Source organism: Salmo salar, chromosome 04, assembly GCF_965601325.2.
Source record: "Salmo salar chromosome 04, fSalSal1, whole genome shotgun sequence".
Classification (NCBI taxonomy): Eukaryota; Metazoa; Chordata; class Actinopteri; order Salmoniformes; family Salmonidae; genus Salmo; species Salmo salar.
This window is the reverse complement of record NC_138294.1, coordinates 69,632,091-69,650,084: the sequence shown is the minus strand read 5'-3', so window position 1 is coordinate 69,650,084 and position 17,994 is coordinate 69,632,091. Positions and strand designations below refer to the sequence as shown.

The 17,994-nt window shown below is 42.8% G+C and overlaps 1 protein-coding gene across 7 annotated transcripts in view; it reads left to right on the top strand.

Moving 5' to 3' along the window:
• The window catches only part of LOC106603643 (rho GTPase-activating protein 32), a 248,754-nt gene that overhangs the window by 203,930 nt on the left and 26,830 nt on the right, over window positions 1–17,994 (top strand). For 3 of the 7 annotated variants that reach the window (XM_014197555.3, XM_014197553.3, XM_014197560.3), the window contains 7 exons: window positions 1,964–2,101; window positions 8,074–8,166; window positions 9,144–9,266; window positions 9,782–9,859; window positions 13,758–13,839; window positions 15,730–15,780; window positions 16,403–16,477. In XM_014197555.3, the coding sequence (XP_014053030.3) occupies window positions 1,964–2,101; window positions 8,074–8,166; window positions 9,144–9,266; window positions 9,782–9,859; window positions 13,758–13,839; window positions 15,730–15,780; window positions 16,403–16,477 (640 nt within the window). The remainder of the gene's footprint in view (window positions 1–1,963; window positions 2,102–8,073; window positions 8,167–9,143; window positions 9,267–9,781; window positions 9,860–13,757; window positions 13,840–15,729; window positions 15,781–16,402; window positions 16,478–17,994) is intronic. The other 4 variants (XM_014197559.3, XM_014197558.3, XM_014197556.3 and 1 more) reach the window with 3 other exon arrangements.

Here is a 17,994-nt window from a genome sequence, read left to right as displayed (position 1 = left end):
GACAGATTATTTAACTTATAACTCACTGTATCACAATTCCAGTGGGTCAGAAGTTTACATACACTAAGTTGACTGTGCCTTTAAACAACTTGGAAAATTCCAGAAAATGTCATGGCTTGAGAAGCTTCTGATAGGCTAATTGACATCATTTGAGTCAATTGGAGATGTACCTGTGGATGTATTTCAAGGCCTACCTTCAAACTCAGTGCCGCTTTGCTTGACATCATGGGAAAATCAAAAGAAATCAGCCAAGACCTCAGAAAAACAATTGCAGACCTCCACAAGTCTGGTTCATCCTTGGGAGCAATTTCCAAATGCCTGAGACGCGTTCTGTCTCCTAGAGATGTGTACTTTGGTGCGAAAAGTGCAAATCAATCCCAGAACAGCAAAGGACCTTGTGAAGATGCTGGAGGAAACGGGTACCTAAGTATCTATATCCACAATAAACCGAGTCCTATATCGACATAACCTGAAAGGCCGCTCAGCAAGGAAGAAGCCACTGCTCCAAAACCGCCATAAAAAAGCCAAACTATGGTTTGCAACTGCACATGGGGACAAAGATCGCACTTTTTGGAGAAATGTCCTCTGGTCTGATGAAACAAAAATAGAACTGTTTGGCCATAATGACCATTGTTATGTTTGGAGGGAAAATGGGGAGGCTTGCAGGCCGAAGAACACCATCCCAACCGTGAAGCACGGGGTGGCAACATCATGTTGTGGAGGTGCTTTGCTGCCGGAGGGTCTGGTGCACTTCACAAAATAGATGGCATCATGAGGTAGGAAAATTACGTGGATATATTGAAGCAACATCTCAAGACGTCAGTCAGGATGTTAAAGCTTGGTCGCAAATGGGTCTTCCAAATGGACAATGGCCCCAATAATACTTTGTGGCAAAATGGCTTAAGGACAACAAAGTCAAGGTTTTGGAGTGGCCATCACAAAGCCCTGACATCAATCCCACAGAAAATTTGTAGGCAGAATTGAAAAAGTGTTTGCGAGCAAGGAGGCCTACAAACCTGACTCAGTTACACCAGCTCTGATAGGAGTAATGGGCCAAAATTCACCCAACTTATTGTGGGAAGCTTGTGGAAGGCTACCCAAAATGTTTGACCCAAGTTAAACAATTTAAAGGCAATGCTACCAAATACTAATTGAGTGTATGTAAACTTCTGACCCACTGGGAATGTGATGAAAGAAATAAAAGCTGAAATAAATCACTCTCTCTACTATTATTCTGACATTTGACATTCTTAAAATGAAGTGGTGATCCTAACTGACCTAAGACAGGGAATTTTTACTAGGATTAAATGTCAGGATTTGTGAAACTGAGTTTAAATGTATTTGGCTAAGGTGTATGTAAACTTCTGACTTCAACTGTATGTCTGGTTTGAATAATAGCAGTACATCCAATCTGATATAATTAAAGCTGGGTTGTTTTTCACTGGATATTCTGTACTAGATTCCGGGTTTATTGTCCAATGAGGGAGATCCCCTTTTCAGATTAAAATGCCCCCCCTATTGAGACTAGAAGGATATAATTTCCAACTCTCTCTTAATTCCACCAGATTTGACCCCCCCCCCCCCCCCCCCCCCTCTTAATAATCCCAACCATTTGGATTCATCCCCTTCTCCAATCCCTCCCCCCATCTATCCACCATCCATCCTTTAATCCGTTTTTTTGCACTGCCTTACATTGGCAGACTGGTGCTCTGCTTGGGGCAACCACAACCATACCACATCCGCAACCATACAGATGTCTGGTCCATGTCCCACAGTGGAGTATGGTGTGGGGAGTCACTGTAGCAGGATTATTGCTAGGAAGGTAATACCCCCTGTCCACCCAGAGGGTATCTGTTACCAGGCTAGTAAAGCAGCCAGGGGCTCATGCCTCATGCATATCCCCTGTGTTTTGAAACGTCCTCTCTCTCTTCACTTTCCCACTCTTGCTATTTTTGCTCCGCAGAGCCGAAGCTGGATTGTGAAGCGCAGCTATGAGGATTTCCGTGTCCTGGACAAGCACCTGCACCTTTGCATCTATGACCGCCGCTTCTCGCAGCTGCCTGAGCTGCCTCGATTCGACAGTCTGAGGGATCGCGCCGAGGTAAGATAACCGGTCTTTCTCAGTACAGCCAATGTGCCTCACCCCACCCAACACCCCTATATCCCCATTCAGATGGTCTCTCCCAGTCTCCCACTTTGAATACCGCCTCAGAGCTCACGACTTTAAGGACTATGTTATCTTTCCCCTTCAAGATTACTGTCTTTGGGGTTCAGACAGATACCAGAGGCAAAGGATGGGTGACTTGAGAACAGTTTTGCGACCATGTCCGTCCTAGAGTGAAATACCTGTACAATGTCAATGCTGTATTTGCTTGTTTTACAAACTCGTATTCGTTGCAGGCTGATTCATGGGCTAAATTTGTTAGTGTCCATTTGTGCCCAGGTTTTTTTTATTTTCATTCTGTCTTATGGCCTGGTGTTTAGAGGAAGGCAGCTGTATAGTCTGTTTTATGTTTTTAAAAAACCTCTCCATCCTGCTGGGCTGCGATAGGAACTCACTCGCTCTCTGTTTACAGTTGTTTTCCCAGAGAAAGCCCACTTGAACTGTGGCACATTTTCACAGCTAAATTGATGGGCTTTGAAGTATGGAGTGGCTGTTAATGCTTACCCATATGATCATCCAGTCCTTCAGTAAATGGAAAAAGGCCCTGGTACTCATGCTCTCTGCCCCTAAAAAGAGACTCCCACAAAGGTAGGCTGACTAGGCTTCACAGTCACCACTTTGCTGCTGCGTCCCAAATGACACCCTATTCCCCACATAGTGCACTACTTTTGACCAGATCTGGGCCCTGGTCAAAATTAGTGCACTATATGTTTATAGGGCATAGGGTGCCATTTGAGACACAGCCTCCCTCTCCAGCTGTCCCAAGTGTAATGTGAAACACTAGGCTGCGCGTTGACTAATCTCAGGAGGTCAGATTACTACGCCCACAGTGAAAGCACAGGTCCTTCTGTAGTGGGATGTTCAGTGCTAAAAACTACTGGTAAAACAGGTTATTAGGGTTTTCACGAAAAAAGGCTGTGGAAATACCTCAGTCGTGATTGGAGGAACGAGATGTCGGACCTTTCAGTTTAATACTTGTCTGTGGCTGCTGGGACAAGTAATAGCAGAGAGCTGGCGTATAGTAACTTCAGTCAGCAGTCATTATTTGATTGTAGCCTTCAGGCATTTAATACACATAGGTCCTTACAGGGTTAATTGGTGTAGGGGAAAATTGGCTTGAATTAAAATGTCACTAACCGTATTGTCGAGAGGCTGTTTTGCTGGCCCCTCTTTGAAGCGCATATTTTGGTACCTAGCTACTGCAGGTATTTGGATAGTGTTAGCCTAGCTAGTATGCTAACCAACATATTGCTTGCGCATTCCAATACTTGATTGTCACTGTTTTGTAGGCCAGTACTTGGGGAGCTAGATTGCCTGTTCGAAATGAGCTGACATTACCTTATACAATATCTTCCATGACTCGTTAAGTCTAAAAGAACTTAGAGAAAACCTGTACAATGTTGGTAAGAATATTCAGCGAAATCAGGAAACTCACTGCTAATCAACCAACCAACCAACCAACCAACCAATCAGTCTCCCTATTGATTCAGTTAGCCAGCCAGCCAGCCTCCCTTCCCTTCAAGGCCTTGATGTTGTGCTTGGCTTTACTGCTGTGGTACCACATGTTCTCTAGTCTTTGTCTTTCTGGAGAGTCTTAGCCCTCTTGGTCTATGTTTTCTTGGTCATGTTGACAGGAAGGAGAGGGGCTGAAGAGAGTCCCAAATGGTACCCTATTTCCAACATGGTGCACTACTTCTGACCAGAGCCCTATGAGCCCTGGTCAAAAGTAGTGCACTATATAGGGACTAGGGTGCCATTTGGGGCAGGCACCCTGTCTGGCACTCAGAGGAGAAGGCTCACTTTTGGATTAGTGCGCTGAATAGCACAAGTCTTGTGGGAAGCGCCAGGATATTCATCACCAACAGTAACCAACAAATGGAGCCCAACAAGGGAAGCATCCAGGTCATCAAAGAAAAGCTTTCCTTTCCTTACCCATTATAGCCTTTAAGCCCAAACCAGACCTGACCATGCAAGGCCCTCCTCTGCTGCTATGTACAGCAAGCCTTCTATACCAGATGCTTACTTACCTTCCAAATCAAGTGCTTCGTATTGTAGCATTGTTGCTAAAGTTTTCATAACTTGAAAGTCAGGGCTTTATTTTCAGCAGTTTTTTGTTATTTTTATTTTTTCAGTCAGCCGGCCTGCTTTGTCATTGAGGCTAAATATGGCGTCAGTTTCAAAGTACTCTCCCTCCCTGTGACATTTGACGATTGAGGGTTGAGTAGGGACATATTTGATTTAACCAGAGATCCTTGTCAGCTTCGTCTTTATTGAGCTCCCTCAAGGTGACATATGTCCTTCATTAAATATTTGGACAGATCTGATAGCTCATTAATCATTGTTTGGTCTGGTTAGTGCCACAGTGAAGTCTCAAATGAAAAACATATTTTTTAACCCTCTGACATGCTTTGTCATTTTACACGTCTTGCTATCTTCCACATATAGAATTGCCTTTTTTTCACCGTTTCCTCCTGGCCAGATTTGTCCTGGCTGTGGGTAAAGTTGGGGCTGATCTGGTTATAAATGTTTACACATTTTGTGGAAAGAAAACAAACGCTCCGAGGCTATGGTCCTTTTAAAACCAGGGCTAAGCTGTCTGTGTCATGTACATGTGTCGTCAGCTTGCGCCCCATTAGGCCCCTTCCTCTGGGCTATAACACTCGGCCTCTGTGTATGTGTGTTGGTGGACCCTGTTCTGATTGGGTACGCACAGTGCCAGCTCATGTACTGGAATCAATGTGGCAGGCAGCGGGCTGGAACCTCCCGGAGAGAGGGTCAGGAAAGGGTTTGGCTCCACGTCTGGCCTGGCCCCATGCCCACCACCTCAATGGTCTGCTCTGCTCTTTTCGTCTCTGACTCACTCTGCACTTCTCTGCTCTTCTCTCCTCTAACCTCTTCTCTTCTTCTCCAACCTCTCTTCTTCTCCCCTAACCTCTCCTCTGCTCTCCTATCCTTTAACGTATCCCTTCTCCTTTTCTCTCCTCGCCCCTTCTCTAATCTCACCGACTCCTCTCCTCTCTTTGGAGCTCAGCTCTCTAACCTCTCCTCTCCTTCTGCTCTAACCTTTCCTTTCTCCTCTCCTCTAATCTCTCCCTCTTCCCCTCTCCTCTCCCCTTCTCTAACTTCTCCCTCTTCCCCACTCCTCTCCCCCACTCCTCTCCCCTTCTCTAACCTCTCCCTCTTCCCCTCTACTCTCCAAACGGCCTCCAGTGGAGCGTTTGATTTCTTCTGCTAGGCGCTCACCACTCAGTCTTTCCTTTTGCTCTCGATCTCATTTTCTCTCATCTATAGTGCATTACTCAAGAAGTTGCCAATGAAAAACTAGAAACAACCGTCCTTTCAATATCATTAGGATTGGCTACATTATGAGCTCAGTCAAACATGTCTTTCTGGCCCATGCTCAAGTCAGACACACACACCAGGGCTACAGACTGCGACAGTTTAGTTGCATTTTGCGACCCTTTTACTTGGCTGTGCAAGTCATGTTTAATTGGTCGCATCGGTGCGAGCTGCACATTCTACATGGTCACTTCACTCCAAATGTTTTTTTTTAGGATGCTGTAACCATGATTTGGTCAAACAGTAATGTGCGTTTTCTTCGTGATCATGGCTCTAGTGTGACCATTTTGAACGCATGTGCTCCTAAATATTTAGCTGTGCAAAATGTTTTTTTTGCCAGATAATAATTGTTGTAAAGGTTATGCTTTGCTGTATCGCTGTTTCTGAGTACCCTAGAGAAAAAAGTGAGTGCTGATCCGTGACTGTGGTGGTTACACCATTACTACAGAGAAAACTGGTTATCTCTAGCCCAAACTGTTCAAAAGTAGTGACCCATATTACCGGTGCTACATTTTTTCCCTTCTGTTGTGCATTGGCTCTGCAGCTGGTTGCATCTCCATTGGCGGGCTGTATTTTACCTTCATAAACTATGTCATGAGCCGTTCTAAAACTACTTATGGGCCATTAACACCTTGTTAAGTCATGTTACCTCATTAGCTAGCAAGCTAACAACCTGGTAACTTTACCAGTATATCCAAACATTTGGGGGCACAGAAAGAATGGAAAAGGAATAGCTTCTTCAGGAGTTCAATGATCATAGCAATGAATAAATGACCGATTTGCATGTTGTCACTCAGAACATCACTGACATTCTTAAAGAGACCGTGTACAATTTTCATTGTAACGCATCTCAATAGGAAACAGTGCTTTTTACACCATGCAGAAACCTAATATTGCTTTGTAATTTCAATGACAGCTATTTGTATAAACATTTGAGCTTTTATAATAAATGCATGCATTTACAGGGTTACATATTAGTTGACAGGGCACAACATTTGCTTCAAAAGTAGCTAGAATTCATGTAGGCTGTATCTCAATCAATTTAAAAAATCTTATTTTCTGGTGCTCCTACATTTTATGTGGTGCTCCTAACTTTTTTAAGTTGAGAGCACCAGTGCTACCAACAATTTATTTATTAATTCAGAGCCTTAATTATGATTCCTGTAATTAAAGTCTCTGCCCTGCCCCGTGCCTGTTTCGTTGTGGCCTGCTTCTATGATGAGCGAGACTCACTCCCTCTCCTCCTGCATTCCAAGAGAGAAAAAAGTATTCTGATTGTAGGCTATAACATTTCAAAATCCAATTGCGGGAAAACCGCAGCTGTTGTCACTGTTGAAGAGAGGTGGTTCTAAGCTTTCTGTAGACATAAATGTTCTCTCTATAGCAACTGTTTTACAACCATGATATTTGTTATGGCTTTTAAATACAGAGCGTGTGAAATGCGCATCAGCCATTGTGAGTGCACAGGCTACAACTGCAATGTTTTTTTGAGACATTACATTTCCTGTTAGATTAATACTTGGCTGCCAGCAATGCTGTGGTAGCCATGCTGGTTAAATACACCTTGAATTCAAAATAAATCCCTAACAGTGTCACAGCAAAGCACCCCCACACCATCACACCTTCTTCTCCATGCTTTATGGTGGGAACCACACATGCAGAGATCATCTGTTCATCTACTCTACACTCACAAAGACACGGCGGTTGGAACCAAAAATCTCAAATTTGGACTCATCAGACCAAAGGACAGATTTCCACCTGTCTGTCCATTGCTCGTGTTTCTTGGCCCAAGCAAGTTTCTTCTTATTATTGGTGTCCGATAGTAGTGGTTTCTTTGCAGCAATTCAACCATGAAGGCCTGATTTACGCAGTCTCCTCTGAACAGTTGATGTCGACATGTGTCTGTTACTTGGATTTATTTGTGCTGCAATTTCTGAGGTTGGTAACTCTAATGAACTTATCTGCAGCAGAGGTAATTCTGGGTCTCCCTTTCCTGTAGTGGTCCTCATGAGAGCCCGTTTCATCATAGCACTTGATGGTTTTTGCGACTGTACTGTTTTAAAGTAATGATGGACTGTCATTTCTCTTTGCTTATTAGAGCTGTTCTTGCCATAATATGGACTTGGTCTTTTACCAAATAGGGCTATCTTCTGTATACCACCCCTACCTTGTCACAACACAACTGATTGGCTCAAACATATTAAGAAGGAAAGAAATTCCACAAATTAACTTTTAACAAGGCACACCTGTTAATTGAAATACATTCCAGGTGACTACCTCATGAATCTGGTTGAGAGAATGCCAAGATTGTGCAAAGCTGTCATAAAGGCAAAGGGTTACTACTTTGAAGAATATAAAATATATTTTCTTTTGTTTAACACTTTTGGTTACTAAAATAGCACAAATAAAGAACAACTCTTGAATGAGTAGGTGTGTCCAAACTTTTGACTGGTGCTGTACATACATACACTACCTTTTTAGTAACTGTAGGTCATTCAACACTCTGTGTGGAACTAGTATTTTATATTGGTGTTTTACCCATTGTCTGTTCCTGGTTTCCTCTCTCACAGGCAGTTTCCCAGATGCTGATGGCTTACCTCTCCCGCTTCTCAGCGATCGCTGACAACAAGATCAACTGTGGGCCCGCCCTCACATGGATGGAGGTGAGCTTCTGTCTGGGTGTCTCATGCTGTCTGTCTGTCTTGTCTGTGTTTGTTTGTCAATCTCCCACACACACTAGACCAGGGCTTTCCAACCCTGTTCCTGGAGAGCTACTGTCCTGTAGGTTTTCACTTCAACCCTAATGTATTATTTAGCACCTGATTCTAATAATTAGCTCGTTGATAAGCTGAATCAGGTCAGTTAACCTCTCTTGGCCAGTGGGACGTTTGCGTCCCACCCTAGTCAACAGCCAGTGGAATCGCGTGGCGCAAAATACAAATACCTCAAAAATGCTATAACTTCAATTTCTCAAACATATGACTATTTTACACCATTTTAAAGATAAGACTCTCGTTAACCTCTTGACGGTCGCCTAGGATAGGGGGCGCTACAGCGATTTTGAAAAAAATTCGTGCCCATTTTAAACGGCCTCCTACTCAAACTCGGAAGCTAGGATATGCATATAATTAATACTTGTGGATAGAAAACACCCTAAAGTTTCTAAAACTGTTTGAATGGTGTAGATGTCTGTTTCATCCCGACATCTACACGTTCATTACTATGAGACAGCTGGAGATCGAATTTCAATACTGAAACAATGTTGCAAATGTCAGAGACAGAAAGCAAGGTTTATACAAATCTCCGCATTTGAAAACCAATTGCTAGTCTAAAAGAAATGGGATATATTGTCTAGATGCTTTTTACAGTGGAGATCAAGTTTATAAATTGCCTGGCTGGGCTGATGAGACAGTGGATTGCGCAGTGAGATGGAACAGAGTAAATAGGCATTTAAACGTCATAGCTTTAGCTGGTGGTAACTTGTGGAATAAACACTGGCTGGAATGCTGTTTTAACCAGTCAGCGTCCAGGATTAGCCCCACCCATTGTATAAAAGAACAGTAACTCACCAACCCAGTGTAATGTCTGCAGTGACAGACAGTAAATATGACACTAACTTGATTATGTGTGTGTGTTCCAGGTTGATAACAAGGGCAACCACTTACTGGTCCACGAGGAGTCCTCCATCAATGTACCCGCCATCGCCGCCGCCCATGTCATCAAACGCTACATCGCGCAGGCCGCCGACGAGCTCTCCTTCGAGGTGACCGCCAAGGATAGGGAGAGCTGAACCGCATTTAAACACAACACGTGCACATACACATGCGTGTACACACACTCACATGGACATATGTGCAGATACAAATGGGAATGTCATGGATAAATGGCTGTGCTTGGATGCAGTGATAAATAATCATACGTATTTTATGAGCACGTTGTTCTTTGCTGTATGACAGGTAATCTGCATCATATTTACTATTCTACAGATGCCCGAATACATTGTTGTTCCTAGGGAGTTGTTTCTCCATTACTCTTTTCACATCTGATTGAACTTGCAATTCTTCTGTACAAATACTCTCTGATGCAGTTAGTGGTTCCCAAACGTTTCTTAGCAAATAATACCCACCATCTCTATATGTAGGATGATGTTTCCCCTCAGATGTATTCACAGCATGACTAGTGAGTCCCTTCTTTAGCAATAACACTGATCCAGCTCTCCCTCTCTTCTCCTCTCTTCCCCTTTCTCTCTCCCTCCTATCTCTCTCTCTCCCCTGACAGGTTGGGGACATTGTGTCGGTGATTGACATGCCCCCCAAAGAGGACACCACATGGTGGAGGGGCAAGCACGGCTTTCAGGTTTGTGGCCCAGAAGCACACACACACAAACAAACAATTACTGTGTTGCAGACTAGAACCTGGGGTGTTATAAGTTGCGCACAGATGGCTTGGCATCCACTCATCTACTGATCTACTGTAGACTCCACAAGGCCAGGATTTTTATTGTGCTTTGGTGTCTATCAATTTCGCATTTCAGTCACATTTGGTTTGGCCGTTTAGCTAATTCTACTATATTTACCCATATACAAAAGACCAAATCAGCTCATTGTTCATTTGGGTTAAACATTTCTCGTCAGTTAAAGACAGACATACTCATTGTATCATACAAAATGGGTACACAGAGTGGTTGTTCTCGATTGTGATGTGATTATATTAGCATAGCTACGTTTTCCAGTATTCCATTTAAAGTGATCAATAGTCTTTCTTTGAGCCCAATAAAGCCTGATGTTGTGTTGTCTGTTGATCTAATCCAGCTGAACTTCCTGGGCCCTTAGCATTGACCCCTAGCAGTGTTCTGGTCATAGCTGACCCATAGCATTGCCGCTTCCTGCCCCGGGGGAAAAATACTGATACATGCCAGCTGGGAGGGCAGCCATGTTGGATGGAACGCTGCAGAAGGACAATCAGGAACTTGGGAAGCTGTTAGGTTAAATACTCTTGGAGGCGGTTGTTGCCTGTTGCTTTGTTGTACTATAGGGGTGCATATGCTGAGTTTTAAAGAGAGGGAACATTATTTGTGTGTCATTTTGCTATACCAAGTAGATGAAGATTCCTTGGTTTTGTCAAAGGTATTATCTGTCTATTTTTTCATTATTATGAATCATGGTACTCATTCCTACCAAGAAGCATGGTCTGGTGCATACCATGACGTTTGGTCTTCAACAATGATGTCATAACTAGGTTATTACACACAATGTTGGTCCTTGAAACCAATCTGGATTTTGGGGAAACGCCATTGTATGTAAATGCTCCACTAGATGGTGGAGCATTGATTGGATTGTGTATCTGCTAGCACAAAGCAGATGTCAATGTCCTCCCTGCTATCTCCACCGGAGGGCAGTCAGTCACCCTACAGGCAGTCTGAGTCAGTCTGTGGCTTGAGGTCAGGTAGGCAGCTCACGTCTGTCTGTATGACACAACACATCAGCCTGCCTGCAGAGCCTCAAGGAGAGAGAGAGAGGGGGGGGGAGATATATGTGTATATATATATATATATATATATATATATATATATATATATATATATATATATATATATATATATATATATATATATATATATATATATATATATATATATAGAGGGAGGGAAGGAGCAAGACAGCTGGAGGGTCCAAAGAGAAAGAGGGAGAGAGAAAATCCAACCATGGAAAGGGTGAGCTTCTTTCGTTGAGTGCTCAGCATGCGTCACATCTTTATATAGGATAGTACTGTTTGTAAGTTGCAAGACAGCTGGACCTTGGATCCCTATGATAGTCACATTCAAGCCTCTTATCAGTCACATTTACTACAAGATGGAAGTCGTTTATTTTGCAAAGCGTGTAGGTTACATCCTCCTAAGCAAATAGACGCTTCTTTAAAAGTGTCTATTAGTGTAGTCTGGTCTCTGATTTGTTAGGTATCGCACACATTAAGATTTGTAAATCAGAGATAGGACTAGATGATTAGTCAATAATGACAGAGAAGGGTTTTGTCAAATTGCTCTGCTGGGAATGGCTTTGGTTTAGCAGTTTCCCCCATCTTCATTAAAGCACGCTAAAATATTTATATCATGTCTTCCTCCAAACTCATTAAGTGAAGCCTAGAGATTTATATTATTCTATTATACAGCCTAGAGATTTATATTATTGTATTATACAGGCTAAGAGTTTTATATTATTCTATTATACAGCCTAGAGATTTATATTATTGTATTATACAGCCTAGAGATTTATATTATTGTATTATACAGCCTAGAGATATATATTATTCTATTATACAGCCTAGAGATGTATATTATTCTATTATACAGCCTAGAGATTTATATTATTCTATTATACAGCCTAGAGATTTATATTATTGTATTATACAGCCTAGAGATATATATTATTCTATTATACAGCCTAGAGATTTATATTATTCTATTGTACAGCCTAAGAGGTTTATATTATTCTATTATACAGCCTAAGAGATTTCTTAACACTCACAAAGACTTGAGGAAGACAGTTTAGCCTGGAGCATGGATGGGCGTTAGAAATAATTTGACTATTCTAATAATATCATGCATTTTTTCCAGATATTCGAAATACATGTTTTTTGTTTATTTTATTTTTTTACATATGTTTTTAACCTGAGAATACCGGGAGAGACTGTGCAGCTCTGCTGCTGCAGGGGAGGGGACGGTATGTGTGAGATGGGAACGGACGAGAGAGAGTAGCTAGCTCGTCAGACTTGATACACTAGCTAACTTGTTGCAGCCACAATGTTATTTATCATCCCTTTTTGACTGTGCCTTTCTTGACTGGAATAAGTTGGAGTAGACTAGAAAAGCAAGTCTACATTTTGCTGCGATTTTGGTTGCTTGTTGTAGCCTACTCTTTCTCATTTCGCTAAAGTTTAATTTCGTAATTTTAATTCCATCTTGCGTTGTATTAGTGATCCGTCATTTCACTTGCTACACATAGAGTCTCTGACTGTGGTGCCGCTTTCCTTGGCCGACAAAAACAAGCTACGTGTGTATGAAGCCTATTTCATGGGGCGCACATCATATAAACTACATTCAAAAGTGTGTTGTTTTATTACATTAAGAATTTCAAATGTAATAGTGTATCCTTGTATCTAACAATGTCATATGGATATTTACATGTAATTTAGAAAAAATATTTTCTTTGTTAAAATAGGCATCTTTAAAAAAAAAAAGTATACTCACAAAAGTGATAGAATACTTTGTTTGCATATTCAAATAAACCTGCCCATCCCTAGCCTGTAGGCATCTATGTCTATTTACACTGGGAGGATCAGTTGCGTTAAATCAGAAATTATTTGTTTTACTCATGTTCATCTGAAAAATAATATAAAGAAATATATGTTTTATTGTCGCACACAGGATGGATGGGTCCAGTGAAATGCGTTGTTTTAAAGGGTCAGCCATAGTAGTATGGCACCCCTTGAGCAAATTAGGGTTTAAGTGCCTTGCTTTTTTCACCTTGTTGGCTCGGGTAATCGAGCCAGCAACCTTTCGGTTACTGGCCAAATGCCCTAACCGCTAGGCTACCTGACACACTACCATCTGTGTCCGACAAGGATATTTTGCTTTCCGGTTGACTGTAGAGATTTTGACTGCTGTCCAATGTCCAATTATAGACTAGAAGGAAATGTTCTTCTGATATAAAACATTTGGGATACACACACAGCATGTGCACACAGTCACACACACACACACACACACACACACACACACACACACACACACACACACACACCCTCCGGCCTTTACCTCTGATTCAGCTGGCACAGTCCATTCCTAAAAGCCATAGCTTGGGCAGCTAATTAGGCACATGATCTTGACTGAACACGGCAAAGAGCACAGCACATTTTCAAGTGGCATCCTGGGTCGCACACCAACCTTTTAGTATGTGTTTATACCAACTGCCTATGGACTCCCTAATCCAGAGAGAGGTCTCCAACAAAGGCCAGATGCACAGTAGAGACATATTGATATAAGTGGCTGAAGCCTGTTTATCAGTCTTTAATGGTACAGATCTCTTTCTCTCTCTCTCTCTCTCTCTCTCTCTCTCTCTCTCTCACTCACTCACTCACTCACTCACTCACTCATTCTCACACACACTCATCCTCTCTGCTCACTCTTGTGCTCTCTCTTCCTCTCTCTGTCTCTGTGTGTGTGTGTGTAAAAAGGTTTTTTGTCCTCTCTCCCCAGGTTGGCTTCTTTCCCAGTGAGTGTGTGGAGCTGATAAACGACAAGGTGCCGCAGTCCGTCACCAACTCTGTGCCAAAACCAGGTACCTCTCTAATAACAGTGAGGCGTCCGTGACTCTCCTAGCGTTCGCTCCCACTGGGTGCTATGTTGTTTTTGTGGATAAAGTATATAATAGGTCTTATCAAAAATGTGTTGTTGTGACTTTGACATCATTAACTATAAACTACTAACTAGATATATCGGATATTTCTGACAGCAGGAAGCAGGTGTTATGGAAAATGAATATCAACGTTAGAGTATGATAATGTCTGGTGAGATTGGGGGGGGGGGGGGGGGGGGATTCCCAACTGTAACTGTAAGTGTGTGGTGTGATGATGATGATGTGGATGGGATGTGTGGTGTGTCATGGTGACTGAGCTGCAGCAGGTGCTAGTGCCACTCTGTGTAGGAGTAAGGGTAATGCTCTACACAAGTGTCTGTCTGTCTGTCAGCTGAGGCTAAAGCACAGAGCAATGTGAGGGAACACATATCATGTCATTGCAAAGACAGAGCAGCAGAGACCACTGAATGAGTGAAGTCACAACCAACCCAAACATTTCTCATGTTAACTGGCCTTTTTAAATGTATTTCAGGGCAGGCTCCACAAAACAATAGGGTGAATCCAAAAGGAAGGTTTAGTGACGGTATAGACCTAGGCATTGATTGAAGAGACTTGTGTATTCAACACAACACTAGACTGCAAAATAAAAACATAAAACCTAGATTATAATATTGATCTCTTTAGTTGAATGTGATGATCTTATATTGGTACGAAGTGTCCAATGAGAATTCCCACTACTCAACATTTCACAACTTGAAAAATGAAATCCATAGTTATCGTGCTCTTGAATAACCACCTAAACTTGTGTCTCATGTCGCTATTTGCACAATGTCAATCCAATGCAAACACGTATTACTGATCTATAGGTAGCCACAGCAAACAGATAAGCCACCTAGCGCACTCATATGAGTGTCCAAAAACAAACACTGCCATTCAACACCTGAGTGTACCATAAAGCCCTATCACAATCAGAAAGAACAGCCACGACATTCCGATAGGCGTAATAGAAACTCTATCATGCATGGACTTTGACCCCCTCTTACATGGGTAATGCTTTTAGATGAATTGTGAAAAGTGCAGCTTATGTCATGTTTCGGAATGACCAGGCTGCCAAGCCCTTTCCATGGCATCCCATCCTATTCATATCTTATATCCTGAGATGGCATCCCATTCACTATAATGCTCTACTTTTGGCCAGAGTTCATGAGCTTTGGCCAAAAGTAGAGCACTATGTAGGGAATGAGGTGCCATTTTGGACTCAAGCCCCATGTACTCTCTCGATCAGACACCTTAAGCCTATCTAAATTAGTCTTGAAAGATTCCCTTCCAATTCAAGGGGTGAATCACCGAATTACTCAGTGTCAGAACCAACCCTTTGGCATTGAGGTGGGAGGCCTGGTAGGAGCAGAACCATGCAAGGCCTGCTGGGAACAATATCAAGGCAAAGGGAACAGGGAAGTGGTGACATGGCAAAAAAACAACACACCCCATAGGATCCGCAATGAGGAATAGCATCATCACCATAACTATGCCGTCTCAGATGTTGTTAGGGGTTATGGCCCAATGTTATCTGGTGCACAAAATGTAAAGCCAATGTTTCTAAGCATATTAGATGGTGTGTTATGCAAATAAAATAATGCATCATGCTATATCTGTCATACTGCCCTGAATGCACACAAAGAAAGTAAACTCTGTGGAAATGGCTCCTATTTGCTTGCCCACCCATTTTAGATCTCCACTCATTGGGTTGCCATTTTGGTCACACACCTGAAATTTGCATGTCGTTTTTTGCACGGCTTCACGCTGCTCCATGCATGATTAAGCTTGTTGTTTATTTCACTGTCATCCCCTTTGCTCCCCACCCTACTTCAGCATTCCCCTGCTCTGGTCTGCGGCCTGCCTCCTGGAGTCTCTTCCCACCCTGTGCGTGCTGGTATACACCCCCCTCTCCCTATCCCTCTCACAAACACAGGCCCCGTTCAAATGCATCCTTCTTTCTTTCCTTCAAGTAGTCAATTATTAGAAATGACTGGACAGGTGAAATCCATGTGATGGAGCCCTTGGGTTCATCTATCTAATCATGCTTAATCACTGATTAGAGTAGGGAGGAAGGAAGGATGCACTTAAGGGCCACATACTTTTCTTACCCACACTGTGTTTCCTCCTTCCACACCTGGTTGTCAAATTCAATAGTCATTGCAACACTTAATGATACTTTGTACTGCCTGACACCAATTTATACAGTGAAAATGATTTTATTTGCTGACAAATTTTTGTAGTATTCACTGCCCAATGATGTACTATGAAAGGTTTATTCATTTCCTGTACATTAATTGAACTTTAACCAATGCACACATAATGCTTAATGTCCTTTTGTGCCTCCACCACCAAGTGTCAGATGCCAAGCTATCTGACTGAGTGACAGTCTGGAAACAGAAACAAGCTGTTGTTCCTGCCATGTTCCTCCTCTAACAGGACCGTTCTCTCCCTTTCCGTTTCTACCCGCCTCTCCTGCCTATCCATCCGTTCGTGTGCCGGCATACAGATTTGGAGATGGAGAGTGTAAAGCAGGACAGTGCATGGGTGACCGACCCGTTAAACTTCTACAGCCTGAGCACAGGTAGACACGTGTGTCCATCCCTACGTGTGCCTTAACCACCCCAGAGCTAACCCACTACTAACGCACACGGCACGCCGCTGAGGCACTCTGTCTTTCTCTGTCTGTTCACCAAGTCTCTAAAATACCACTACGCTAGGACCACAGTCCGCAGTTAATTCTTAGTTCACTCTTCATTCTTAGTTCTTGGTGCACTCTAGGATGTAACACAAGTGCTTAGGTCAAGTTTATAAAAATACTTTAGGAGCCTTCTCTTTGATGCGTGGGAACTCACTTGAACAGCTAAATCCACTTACTCTCTAACCTGAGCACTGTTGTCGGAGTGTAACGTACCGACCTTTATCAGATTCACTTGCACTAGACTTAATTAGTTGATTACTAGACTATTTCCAATGAATGTGTTGCTGTGTTATTTACCTTTTATTATTTAGGTTTATCAGGGTTCCTTTTGAGGAGTTGATCCTGCTGCTTTTTTTCTTCAGACCTCTTCAGTGTCCCCCCATCTGGTTACCAGCCAGCTGTAGTTATCTACTCTGTTTGGTTTAACTTGAAAGACTTTTGGCTGTGGCTGGGGTCTAGACTGGCTTGATTTATTCAAGTCCCCCCTTTAAGGCGGGTGCTATAAAATTATCCTTTGGACCGTTAAGCTTTGTCCTGCAACAGTAAGGAGCCCAGTCTTCTCCATGGTCACTGAAATGGCTACATTCCTAACAGGGGAACCCTGCCATGTTCAAACATACACTCACCAGCTCCCCTGCATAGAAAATGGTTCCTGTCCTTTTAGCTGGCGAACTGGGTTGAGATTTCTACCTCTGAAATTTCAGAGAGTGAGCAGATTGAAGGAGATCCTTTGAAGTTGGCTTCACCACTGTATTGAGTTGCATTTGAAAAAAAGTTACTTTGGTAAGCTGAGAGGGTTCCCAGAATTGTTTTTAGCCTTTTTAACTCAAGTTTAAAAGGACATCTGCAAACTGTCTCACTTGGATGAAGGGTTACGGTGTAACTAAACCTAGAGTCCTTTTGTGTAACTTTCTCGAAGTCTGAGAGAGACACACGTTATCCACACACTTAAACACTGAAGTCTGAGAGACACACACGTTATCCACACAAACACTGAAGTCTGAGCAACAGTGTGGTCAGCTCTGCTGTTTTCACCAGCCTGACTGCCCTTGTATGGCAGGTGTTTGTCCAGATGTTCTGACCCCGCTACTCTTTGAATCTCCTACTTCCTCCCTGGGCTGGAGCTGGCTTCCTGTCTGGGGACCAGTCGAGTGACTTAGGCAGCTGTGAGGAGCGCAAGCGAGCCAAGACAAGAGCTGGATGTGTCTATGAGAGAAGAAAAGTGAGAGATAGAATGGAGAATGTGTGAAGGAGACAGTAATATTTGTCATGCTTTTCCCAATGGGGCTTTGGTCAATTTCCTGACACACATGCTCTGGGCCGTGAAAGTATGTGAGGCACAGAGACTTCCTTGTGTAGTTTGGGCCTGTGGGGAATGATTGGGGAAGATTGTTGCAGAA